The sequence below is a fragment of the Elephantulus edwardii genome, unplaced genomic scaffold (genome assembly GCF_000299155.1).
Source record: "Elephantulus edwardii isolate Elephantulus edwardi_28Jun2011 unplaced genomic scaffold, EleEdw1.0 scaffold00063, whole genome shotgun sequence".
NCBI lineage: Eukaryota > Metazoa > Chordata > Mammalia > Macroscelidea > Macroscelididae > Elephantulus > Elephantulus edwardii.
In genome coordinates, this window is record NW_006399813.1 from 14,220,150 (window position 1) to 14,233,678 (window position 13,529).

The 13,529-nt window shown below is 40.2% G+C and overlaps 1 protein-coding gene across 2 annotated transcripts in view; it reads right to left on the bottom strand.

Annotated features, from left to right (window-relative positions):
- Positions 1-13,529, bottom strand: part of KCNH1 (potassium voltage-gated channel, subfamily H (eag-related), member 1) — a 717,114-nt gene that overhangs the window by 547,022 nt on the left and 156,563 nt on the right. The window contains exon 6 of one of the 2 annotated variants that reach the window (XM_006887955.1): positions 10,755-11,147. In XM_006887955.1, the coding sequence (XP_006888017.1) occupies positions 10,755-11,147 (393 nt within the window). Of the gene's footprint in view, positions 1-10,673; positions 11,148-13,529 lie in introns of both variants that reach the window. The other variant, XM_006887954.1, reaches the window with a different exon arrangement.

The window sequence follows — 13,529 nt, forward strand, 5'->3', positions numbered from 1 at the left end:
ATAAGAAAAACAATCAATGTAATTAACCACATTAACAAAGTAAATAATAAGATCCACATGATCTTAGCAATCGATGTAGAAAAGGCATACGACAAAATCTAACACCTCTTCCTGATAAAGACCCTCAGCAAAATTGGAGTAGAAGGGAATTTCCTCAACATAGTAAAAGCATATATGCAAAACTAAAAGCCAACATCATTTACAATGGAGAAAGACTATAAGCATTTTCCTTGTGAACAGGGACCAAACAAGGATGCCCACTGTCACCACTTAGATTCAATATTGTACTGGAAGTACTTCCTGGGCAATAGAATAAGAAAAGAAAAGAAAAGGCATCAGATTAAAAGGCAAACAGAATGGGGGGGCAGGGAGAAAAGTGCAACAATGAGTGAATGGAAATCCAAAATCTCTGTAAATATTCATTAAAATTAGTAATTTTTAAAAAGGCAAAGAGAAGGTTAAACTGTCGCTATATGCAGAAGATATGATAGCATACACAGAAAACCCCAAGGACTCAACAACAGCAACAACAACAAAAACCTGTTACAGCTACTAGACCAATTTAGTAGAGTGGCAGGATATAAGATCAATATCCAAAAATCAGTAGGATTTCTCTACAGTAACAGAGAATTCAGAGAAGGAAACCAATAAAGCAATACCATTTACAATAGCCAAACACAAACTGAGATACTTGGGAGTAACTAGAAACCTAACTAGAAACACAAAAGACCTGTACAAAGAAAACTACAGAGCATTTCTGTGAGACACAATAAATGACCTAGTTAAAAAGAAAAATGTTCCCTGTTTGTGGTAGTTGTTATGTGCCATCGAGTTGCTTGCAACTCATAGCGACCCTATGTACAAGAGCTCTAAACGCTCTTCCATCCTGTGCCAACCTAGCCATCTCAAACACACTCACTCCCACCACTCCAGTCACAGAATCGATCCATCTCATCGAGGGTCTTCCTCTCCTTCGCGGCCCCTCTACTCTGCCAAACATGATGTCCCTCTCCAAGGACTAGTCCCTCCTTGCAACATGCCCAAAGTATGTCAGACAAAGCTTCAGAATCCTTGACTCCAAGGAGAATTCTAGCTTCACCTTTTCCAGGACAAACCTGTTGGTTCTCCTAGCAGTCCATGGTATATTCAACGGTCTTCTCCAGCACCACAGCTCAAAGGCCTCAATCCTCTTTCTATCAGCCCTATTCACTGTCCAACTCTCTGATGCATAGCATGTAATTTCCAAGACTATAGCCCAGATCAGGCGCTCCTTAGTCTCTAGCCTGACATCGTTGCTCTTTAGTACTCTTGAGAGGTCCCTCACAGCTGACTTTCCCAATGCAATTCGTCTCTTGATTTCCTGGTTGCTGTTACCAAGAGTGTTGAATGTGGAACCAAGTAAATTAAAACTGTTAACTATCTCAATCTCTTCACCATCCATATTGATGCTGCCAATTGACCCAGTGATGAGAAGACTAAATATTAAATATTGTGATTAGGAAGACTAAATATTGTGAAAATGACAACCCTACAAAAAGCAATCTACATATTCAATGCAATCCTGATATAGATGCCAAATTCATTTTTCAAGAAGATTGAAAGGGAAATTGTCAAGTTTATTGGAGAGGAAAGAGACCCTGAATAAGTAAAGCACTTCTGAAAAACAAAAATGAATTGGGAGGTATAACACTACCTGACCTTAAAACCTACTACACAGTAGTAACCAAAACAGCATGGTACTGGTACAATGGTCAGCACATAAACCAATGGAACAGAATTGAGAACCCATAAATGGACCTAGCTATTTATGGTCAATTGATGTTCAACAAGGAAATAAAACCTACTGAATAGGGAAATGACAACCTCTTCAACAAATGGTGCCGGCAAAACTGGACTGCTACCTGCAGAAAGCTTAAACAGGATCCACATCTCACATATTAACAAAAGTCAACTCAAGATGTATCGAGACCTCGGAGTAAAGCTGAAAACCATAAAGTTCATCAGAGACAAACTGGAATCAAGTTTAGAAGGTCCACTTTATAGTATAAAGAGACGGCCAAATATAGCCATAAACGCTCAATCTGGAGAGGATAAAATTGACTAGCGGGACCTTCGAAAGATTAAATTCCTGTGTTCACCAAAAATGTTTTCTGGAAGAGTGAAAAGAAAACCTACTGATTTGGAAAAAAGCATTTGGTAATACCATTTCAGACAAGGGTCTCATATTAACACTTTACAGAATACTACAGGGTCTCCACAAGAAAAATACCGATAACACAATTATAAAATGGAAAAAGACATGGAAAGAATTTTCACAGAGGAAGATATTTGGATGGCCAACAGACACATGAAGAAATGCTCAAAATCACTGCCAATAAGAGAGAAGCAAATCAAAACCACAATAAGATACCATCTCACTCCAGTAGCAGTGACAAGGCTTAACAGGACAGCAAGTAATAAACATTAGAGAAGATGTGTGAGATAGGAACTTGTATACATTGTTGGTAGATTGTAAAATGGTACAATCACTCTGGAAGGCAGTTTGTCGTTTCCTTAGAAAGCTGAACACAGAAATTCCATATGACCCAGCTATTCCACTGGTTGAAATAGACTCCAAGAGAATGAGAGCTGAAGCACAAATGGAGACTTGTACATCAATGTTCATAGCAACATTATTCACCATCACAAAAACATGGAAACAGCTCACAATAAAATGAATTGAGAATAGAATGGATTGAGAAGTTATGGTATACTCACACAATGGAATCCTATGCAGCATGCAGGAACAATGATTTTGTAAATCCCTACCTAACTTGGGAGGGACTTGAGAGCATTATGCTTAGTGAACTAAAACAGTTCCATAAGGATAAATACTGACCATTATTGTAGAATAAGTATAAGGATCTAAGAGGGAGGTGAACAGAGGGGTGAGGATGGGCAGGAGGTGGAGGGTGGTTAATCATAGGGTTGCACAATTTGTTGTGTGGAGGTGGGTGGGGATGAAGGAAATAGGAAAGACCTGGTGTGGAAAACCATGTATATAAACTTGGTAAATAAACCAGTATCAAAAAGAGAGAGAGATAAAGAGAGTTCAATGCTGATTCCCCTCCCAGGTAAGAAGAAAAGATAGTAAGAACACTTGGGAGCAGCAGTGGCATTGGTACCATCACTGAATTCAAACTGCCACCTTGGAATACCTGGAGTTAGCTATCAATCATCATTACTGACAAGACAGGACCATCAAAGAACAATACACCCTCATCGACACATCATTTACACTAACAAGACTCAAATGCAAACTACAATGCATTTGGTTTGGGGTTTTATGAGGCAAGAGTTGAGGGTTCCAATGTCACTACCTGAAAACAACTACCATTAACCACAAAGATGGCCTGCCAGGTTCCCTTCATCTGCAATTTGGATCATAACCACTCTGAGACATAGGCGTTTACAAGTAGAGTGGATTCATCTTACAAATGAGAGGAACAAATTCCAAAAAGATTAAATGCTTTGAACAAAGTCATATAACTAAATGGCAACGTCACAACTGGGTGGCAAATGACCTTTCTCCCAGTTTACTGTAGCTTTTTCCCTGCCACACAGTTATAATGATAAAAATAATCTATGTGCAAATTGAATTTGGATAAAAAGAAGTTACTGCCACTACTGTTACCTTTTCATCAACTCTTTCTACAGGGTGAGCATCTCCTTCTGATGTGGGTGCCAGGCAAGTGTCACCAGCATCACTGGGCAGAGGTTGGTCAGGTACAGGGAACTGTAGAAGACTCCTGGAGTTCCAGGAAACAAGCAATTGAAAATAAAACAACTGACTCCAATCTCACCTATGCACTGCAATAACAATTTGTTGTTGTTTGGTGCCTTCGAGTCAAGTATGATTTGTCCTATGCTGTGCCATTCTCATCATCTCAAATACATTTGAACCCACTGATACAGTCACTACGTCAATCTATATGGCTAAGAATCTTCCTCTCTTTCACTGACCCTTCATCTTTTCAAGCATGATGTCCCTTTCCAAGGAGAGCCTCTTATAGGAATATGTTCAAAGAATATGTCCAAAGTATGAGAGATAAAGCTTTAGCATCTTTACCTCCAAGGAGCATCCTAGTTGCACTTTTCCCAAGACATATCTATTTGTTCTTTTTTCAGTCCAGGGGATATTCAGTACTCTTCTCTAACACCACAACTTAAAGGCATTAATTCTTATGAATCCTTATTCAATGTCAAGTTTCAGATATGTGGCAAGTGATTGAAAAGACCTTGGCCTGAATCAGACACAGCTCACTCTTCAAACAGACATCATTGTTCTTCAGTATTTTGGAGAGGTCCCTGACAGTGGACTTACCCAATCCAATATACCTCTTGATCTTCTAACTACTGGTACCAAGGATGTTTATTGTTGATATAAGCAAGATGAAGCAATTGGCAACTTCAAGCCTTTCTCCATCTATCATTATGTTGCCTATTGGATCAGTGGTGAGGACCTTTTTTTCCTTGATGTTGAGCTGTAATCCATAAATGTTGCATTCCTTGAGCTACAACAAGCATTTCAAGTCCTCCTCAGTTTCAGCAAGCAAGGTTGTGTCATTTACATAACGCAGTCTGTTGATGAGTCTTTCTCCAATCTTGATACCACATTCCTCTTCATGGAGTCCAGCTTCTTGAATTATTTGTTCAGTGTATTGATTGCATAGGTATAGAGAAAGGATGCATCCATGATACCGACCTTTTCTGATTTTAAACCCATAACAATAGGCAATACGTTTCCTTAAGAGAAGGAATATGTGAATAATAACTCCATCTTTAATCCATGAAGCATAAAGCAATAATTCACTAAATGCTCATAAGAGACTCATTTGGTTTTCTGGCATAGCTACTCCGAGCTCTAATTCAGTCAGCTTCCAGATTCTTTGTCCTCTGACCAGCTTAACGAATGTACAAACATATTCCCAGCAACCTCCAAAACAGTTTATTACCAACAGACTGGAGAATGACGCACATGTAGGTCATCTACATAAGTGAAACACGTTGAGGTGAAAGAGATCATTTGCATGGTTTAAATAATAGGGACAGGCTCTATCCACAGGGCTGAATTCACAAGACGGTTGCATAACACTGACATTGCTCATTTAACCAAGTCCTTTCTTGATCCAAGCCTAGTATAGGTCAATTCTTCAGCTCAAGAGTCCTACACACATATGGAGAGACAGACAGAGAGAGATGGCAAAGCTATCAACAATCATCCCGTCATCATTAATAGTCTTCATTGGCACACAATTCCATTTGCATAATTAATAGGGTACCAGAGGAAATTCAGCTGCATACATTTTCATGAGAAGTGAAAAAAAAAAAAAAATCTTGTTTCTCCTTACATTTTCCCAGAGAAAAAGCCTACAGTCCATGAGCTGTCAGATTAATCTGCAACCTTAGATTCCAAGCTCCACAATAGAGTGTAGGGTAAAATGAGACTGTGAGTCCTTTGGGTGATTTATCAGAATTCTCCTGTGAGGGAGATAACGTCCCAGATTATGCTCATGTGAGACATATCCTAGACCAGGAAGCTGTCATATGAACAGAGTGAGGAACACCATATGGTTAAAAAAATAAATAAATAAAAGGAGTGCATCAGGAATGTATCCTTTCTCTATAACTTTTCAATCTATATGCTGAATAGATCATTTGGGAGATTGGACTTTTTGAAGAGAAATATGGCATCGGAACTGGAGGAAGACTCATGCAGATGACACGACCTTCTTTGCAAAAACAGAGGAGGACATGAAGCACATGCTGCAGAATGGCAAGGACCACAGCCTTCAATATGGATTACAACTTAACATCAAGAAAACAAAGATCCTCAGCACCAGGTCAAAAGGCAACATCATGACAGGTAGCAAAGACAGAAGTTGTTAAAAATTTCAGTTTACTTGGTTCCACAATCAACACCCTTGGCACAAGCAGTCAGGAAATCAAAAGACAAATTACCTTGGGAAAATCTGCTGTCAAGGTCCTCTCCAGAGTACTAAAGAGCAATGATGTCAGTCTAGAAAGTGAAGTGTGCCTGATCCAGGTCGTAGTCTTCTCAATTACTGGCTATGCATCTCTGAGCTGGACAATGACTAAGGAGGACAGATGAATAACCGATGCCTTTGAGTTATGGTGCTGTAGAGGAGTATTGAACATGCCATGGACTGCCAAGAAAACTAACAGGTCTTTCCTGGAGAGGGTGAAACAAGTTTGCTCTTTGGAGGAAAGGATTTTGAAGTTCTGTCTCATATATTTTATGCATATTGCCAAGAGGGACTAGATCTTGGAGAAGGAAATCATACTTGGAAGGATAGAGGGTCATTGTAGGAGAAGAAGGCCCTAGATTGACAATGACTGTGGCAATGGAGCCAGATGTGTCAGAGATGGTGAGGTTGGCTCAGTTTATGGAAAGATCCAGAGGCATTGTTCACAGGGCTGCTATGTGTCGTAATCCACTTGATGGTACAACAATAACAACTAGAGGTTTTATCGAGGCAGTGGTGGTTCCATGGCAAAAATTCTAGCCTTCCATATGGAAGACACAGATTTGATTGCCAGCAATGCATCTCACAACACAGTCAACACTTACTTGTCTGTCAGTGGAAGTTTTCATGTTCTTTGGACACTGACCAGGTTTCTGTAGAGCTTTCAGACAAAGATTGACTAAGAAGAAAAGCCTGGTGACCAACTGCTAAAACTCAGCCAATGAAAACGCTGTAGAATGCAACAATCTAATCTTCAACCCAGGAGTGAGCACATCATTCCATTGTTCATGAGTCAACTTAACAGCAAGTGACAAGACAGTCAACATTCTACAGGCAGGACTCCTCAGATCAGCTTCTCTACTCCTCACCAGTCCTCATTCCCACAAGTTTAATCATCTAATAAAAGGTTGTGCCTGGAAATCTATGCTGGGTCTGACCCTCGGTAAGCACATCTGCTACTCAGCATCTTAAGCCACCTCTCATCTAAGCAGGTGCCCACCTTCCTACAACCGGTGCACAACCTCCCCATCACATCTAGCCAGCCAAAGGATGAGAGACTTTGACAGCAGATTTTTGGTCTATTTTCACTCAACAAAACTTTTCTTCCTGTACCCTCCAAGTGGTCACTATTAAGAATAGAGAAGTGTCAAAAGAGAAGAAAATTAATTACTACTATCATCATATGATTGTGGAGTACTCTTCAGTGAGTCATTTTCCCTCAGAGATTTTTCATTTTTGAATCAAGAGGGTTGAGTCACCTAATCTCTGACATCAGTAGATCTACTTATTATCTGTTGAGTGCCCCTCATTCTATCAGCAGGTACGTCCAGCCTTCCTTCACTCTAGGGAGGAGGAAGGTAGTCCCTGGGCCTCATGTTTTTACAGTAAATTTAAGTGAAACTAATGCAAATGGGATTTAAGGACTCACCATACTTAGCCCTTACATCTGGCATTGAACTCAGGTATCTATGGATGTGAGAATTACACAGAGAAAGAATAATTACATTGTGGGTGTTGTAATTAATGTTATACAAGGATTTCGCTTTAAATGGATGAATGGAAAACCAATTTGCTTTGTAAACACAATGTTCTTCCCCCCCCCATTATCCACCACTAAAATCGCATACTTTTCAACAACTAAAGCAATATGCCTCCCCAAAATGTAGGTTAAAAACGACTCAAACTCATTGTCATTGAGTGGAAACTAATTCAGAGTTGACTCAACAGCAGGCTCCCGGAAGCTGTAAGTGCAGGAGGAGATTATTCAACTCTCTTCCAAGGAGCCACTGGGGGATTCAAGCTGTCAGAGGGGTGCCACCTTTGGGTTGTCAGCACAATTCCTTATGGCCTGTGATTGCCAGGTGCCATTGAATTGGGTATGACTCATAGGGACACTGTGAAAAACAGAACCCTAACCTATCTGTGCCATCCTCATCATCCCTGACACACGTGAGTTCATTGCTACAGTCACTGAGTTAATCCATCCTATTGACGGCATTCCTCTGCTTCATTGACCCTCCATCTTCCAAGCATGGCCTTTTCCAAGTAATGGCCTCGCCTAGCAACACATTCAAAGTACGTGAGCAGAAGCTTCACCATCTATGCCTCTAAGGAGCACCCTGGCTGCACTTCCTCTAAAACATATCTGTATTCTTTTGGCAGTCCATGGGACTCTCAGTACTCTTCTCCAGCACCACAACTCAAAGTGGTCAATTCTTCTTCTGTCATCCTTATCCACTGTCCAGCTCTCTACTGGACTAGGAATTCAGAAATACTAGATGAAATGCATAAGGTCTAGAAGCCAAATCTTCCATTTTCTCAGCACAAATACTGTCAAAGTACACTGTTTCAAGTGTCAGCCAAGGCTTTAATTTTTTTTTTAAGTTCTCGATGGATTCCAACTCAAGGGCATTCCATGTGTGTTAAAAAAAGACCCATATGGTTTTTAATAGCTGACTTATTCTTTTAAAAAGTAGATAGAACACAGCTTTCTTCCAAACAGTCTCTGAGTGGGCTCAAACCATCAACCTTCAGTTAGCAGCTTTTCCATTTGCATCATCCATGGACTCCTTAATAGGATTAAATATAAGGGCAAGTCTTTGTGGAAATAAATTGTAACAAAAAGTCCTTAATATTTATGATTTATAAGCAAAAGGTGGTAGTAAGATATTTGATATCCACACGTCTATCAACCAGAAATCTACAGAAAACTTCCAATCCTCCCCTCACCATCCATAATCTATTTTATTAATATAAAAATTAGAAATATATCAGTGTTGCTCAAAATTAACGAGAGGGGAAAAAAGTCTCCAGCCCCATCTCTAGGCCACACAGTGCCTTGGGAGAAGTTCTCTGTTCTGCTCACCTACAGATAATCTTCATATAACTGCGTGTGTGTTTATAGATCTTCCATTTTTTAATAAGAACTTGTGGAGTCTGAAGAACTGTTTTATTTATCTTCACATTTCCAGCAACATCTCTATAAATAGAAAATGGTTTATTTCAAAAAATTCAGGTGATTTTTTGAAAGTTAAATTTTATTTCCCTTATGTGTATTAGAAGCTCTTTCAGGCTGATATAATTCATTTGAATCACCTAAGGGAAAATGATCATGTTTTCCCCACTAACCAACATAACATTTTCTAGAAATGTGCTCACAGAGAAAAATATCATTCCCGGCATGCACTAAAATTCACATTTAAGAATCTTAACATTCACTTTAGGAATGCTTCTACCCTAGGAAGGATCAATCTTGACTTATTTAATCCCACTAAAAAATTGGCACAAGTCACCCTCAGAGTTAATTCCTGTGATTTTAAAGTACATTAAAACACACCACATGTTAAAAGCAGGAATTGTGCCAAGCTTCAAGCATCTGAACAGCCCAAGCCTCTCCTTCAGTTCTACAGTCGGAGGCATTTTTCAGGAAGGGCTAATATTCTTCACTAAACAGAAAAGTGGGAGGTCGATCAGTTCTTCCAGAAGAAAGGGCTGGTGTCCTAGGCCACTGGCATTGATCTGAAGACATGGAAGCATAGTTATGGCACCAGTGAGACACGAAGTCTTTGTCAGATTTAATTTGGACGACAGTTTCTTCCAGTGATCTGAAGGCTCAGTCCCATTTGCCTCTTTTAGCCCTGATAGGTCATGCATCAACTGACTTCCACACAGCTTCCTAGATCACCAAACCAGACAATGGTCCAGTCAGACTATGATATCTTAGATCTACTGTAATCTGAGGCAATAAGGGTCCACTGTAGAAGGAGGGTAAAGATTTATCAGATGAAGTATCTACCTTCACCTAACTGATGTGAACTAGGATAAAGGCAGAAGGATGCCCAGAGAACACTTAAACAAGATCAGAATTTGAGCATTTGAGATAATATGGTATCTTTTTTTATCCTTTTGCAACATGTCCTAGGCACCCATCCTGACAAGAACTGTGTAGACATGTCTTGATTCCAGCATATTTACAGGGCACTGATCCTCTTTTAATTCCTTTCATTGCCCTCATGATTAACAAACCAAATACAGTGAAATGAAATCATAATCACCAGCCCTATAACTACAGCAGGCTCTGGACTACCTCAGCAAATCCAGGCAGGGAAGACTGGGGGAAACCAAAAGCCAATGGTGACCTCCAATCTTCATTTTAGCAAAGAAACAACTAATTATGGTTTTCCCCAACATTTATGTTATAAAGCCAGCATAGAGATAAATAGCATTTTTGCAATCAGGAGCTAGGAAGCTATGAAACAGCCAAAAAGGGATAAGCAAATGATAGAATAGTCCCCATAATTAGAAAATCAATAATCAATAGGCATTCATTCATTCATTCCGAGTGAAAGACCCACTAATGCAGTGGCAACGCATGCTTTCACAAGCCACCCCGCTGAGCCAGTGTCTTTTCACCGCTTAGACACCTGGTTCCCTTGAGCTACACGTGGTCCCATTCACAGTCAGTCACTGGCATGCATCAACTCTGAACCTCCCGAGGTTCCAAAGCATCAGAACAGCATGCTCCCTCGGTGCTGTCCATCAGTCATGCTCGTCCCCACCCATTCAGTTAGTCTTCTGCTCACCACCCACATTTAGTAATTCAACTTTAAAGACATAACAACAAGGTCTGAGATTTGAGGCATGTACCTGACTCTCTCTCCCCTCCAGTGGTGGTGGAATCTGATCAGCAAAATCAATCTTCCCTGGGTCACCCATAAAGGCACTAACCTCATCCACGTTCTCAAAAGCGTTGATGACATCGTATGGCAAACAGGAGAGAAGGTCAATCACAAACCACGTCTTCAAGTAGTTCATGCGGATGAGTTTGGGGTCAGAAATCACCTCCCCAGCTGGCCCAACAAAAGTGGTATGAAAATTCAGCACAATGTCCACCAAGAAGATGACATCAACGATGCTATCCACGACCAGCCAGGCCACATTGTTCTGCCTGGTTTTAAAGGAAACATTGTAAGGGACCAAGATGGCTGTGTAGAATGTTAAGATCAAGATGATCCAATCCCATGTAGTCTTAAAAACACAATAATGTAAGATGATGTGAGGAGGAGTCTTTGGCGCTTCTTGCTTATACTGAGGAAGGATGTCAGAGCCCAGCTGCAGGACCTGTACAGAAAACACGGCAAAGAGAACATGAAGTTAGAATTTTATTACAAGCATCGGACCACCAGGCATCTAGAAAATACTGAGGACATTCTAGATGGATTATTACGTTCCAGAACAAATGCTACAGACATATTGGAGAACAGGAGTGAACACTGTCATTAGCTTCCCTCACTCTGACTTACATGTAACATAACAAAACACGGTCTGGTCGTGCACCTTTTCCACGATCACTGGTACGTTGAGTCCATTGATGTGGCAGCTGTGTCAATCTATCTCACCGAGGGTTCCTTTCATTTTTTCTGACACTATTTAATCAAACACGATGTTCTTTTCTAGGGATTAGTCTTTCCGGGCAACATGACCAAAGTTAGTAAGCCAAGATCTCCTCATCCTCGACTCTAAGGAGCATTCTGGTTGTAAAGTGAACACTTCTATAAACATTCATAATGAATCAATAACAAACTATCATTTACTTACTTGAGCCACACACTATACTAAATATTTATATAAATCATTATATATTATTATAGATATTATTATAATCATTACATATTATTAAATATTAAATACTTTACAAATATTTATACTTCATGTCATTCGAAATATAATCTATTTTATGAGCCAATTATTATACTTTGCTATAAGAGAGAAACCAACTCAAGTTTTTAAAAAAAAACAAAAGAACCTTTCTCAACAAATATATATTGCTCTCTCCTAACTGTTCTAAGCTCTGGACATATATACAGCAATGAAGGAGAGCAAAATTCTGCTCTTATGAATAAATAATCATGATAATAAGTAAAGTTGTCAATGGATAGAATGTGACGAGAGGTAAAAGAGGAAGATGTTTGAAGAAAAACCTAAATTACAAGAAGGAATCAATCATTCAGAGTTCTATGGGAAAAGCAGCCTAGATAGAGAGCATAATTAATACAAAGACACCAAGATAGAAAAGTTTGATATTTTCAGGAAGAGAAAAAGGATTAGTATGGCTGAAACACATGGAGGACTAGGGAGAGAAATGAGATTAATTCAGAGAGGGAAGCAGAGACCAGACCACCAGACCTGTTGGGTCACAGGGAGGAGTTAAATTTTATTTTCAGTTTTATATTATGACCAAGTATATCTAGAGAGTACTAAGCAAGTGAGCAAAATCTCATTTGCTTTTAAAATATCACCCTGGTTGCTGGACAGAGAATTAATCAGGACTAAGTATTAGAAAAAAGAACAAAATTATAATGGCCTGAGCAAAGGATGGGAGTGACAGAGGAAAGCATTTCTGAGTAAGGCTATTTTCTGAACAAAAACAACAAAATGTGTTGAAACTGAAGAAAAGAGAATATTTCATGGCACCCACTACTGCATTCCAGTAGCCTTGCATTGGTATCTGTCCTGGAATAGGTAACAAAAAAGGATTGCTTATTGGTGGAAGATCTATCAACAATCTGCATTATGCAGATGATACAACCCTGCTTGCTGAAACTGATGAGGACCTGAAGCCCTTGCTACAGAGGGTAAAGGACTGAAGCCTCCAATATGGATTGAGGCTCAATGTCAAGACGACAACGATTCTCACTACTAGGCCAATTGGCAGCATCAGGACGGATGGTGAAGAGATTGAGATTGTTCACAGCTTTAGTCTGCTTGGCTCCACAGTCAACACTCTTGGCACCAGTAGCCAGCAAATTAAAAGACGTATTGCAATGGAAAAGTCTGCTGTTAGGGACCTCTCAAAAGTACTGAAGAGCAATGGTGTCTCTTTGGAGACTAAGGTGCATCTGATACAGGACATGGTCTTTTGCAATCACTTGTTATGCATCAGAGAGTTGGACAATGACTAGGGAGGATAGAAGGAGAATTGATGCCTTTGAGCTGTGGTGCTGGAGAAGAATATTGAGGGTACCATGAACTGCTAGGAAAACAAACATTCATCTTGGAGAGGGTTAAACCAGGTTGCTCCTTGGAGGCAAGGATTCTGAGGCTAAGCCTAACATACTTCGGACACGTTGTAAGGAGGGACTGGTCCTTGGAGAGGGACATCATGGGTGGTAGGGTAGAGGGACAGCTCAGGAGTAGAAGCCCTCTATGAGGTGTATTGATTCAGTGACTGGGGCAATCGGGATGGGTGTATCAGAGACAGTGTGATCAGCACAGGACAGAGCAGAGTTTAGGGCTGTTGTACATAGGGTAGATATGAGCCACAAGCGACTCAATGGAACTTAACAACAACAACAAGGTCCTACAGGTAGCAAGAGACAGATCCAGCATCCCAAAGGTGGCTTGTTTTGTTGTTGTTGTTGTTGTTATGTGCCGTCGAGTCGTTTCCGACTCATAGCGACCCTATGCACAACAGCCCTAAACCCTGCTCTATCCTGCGCCAAC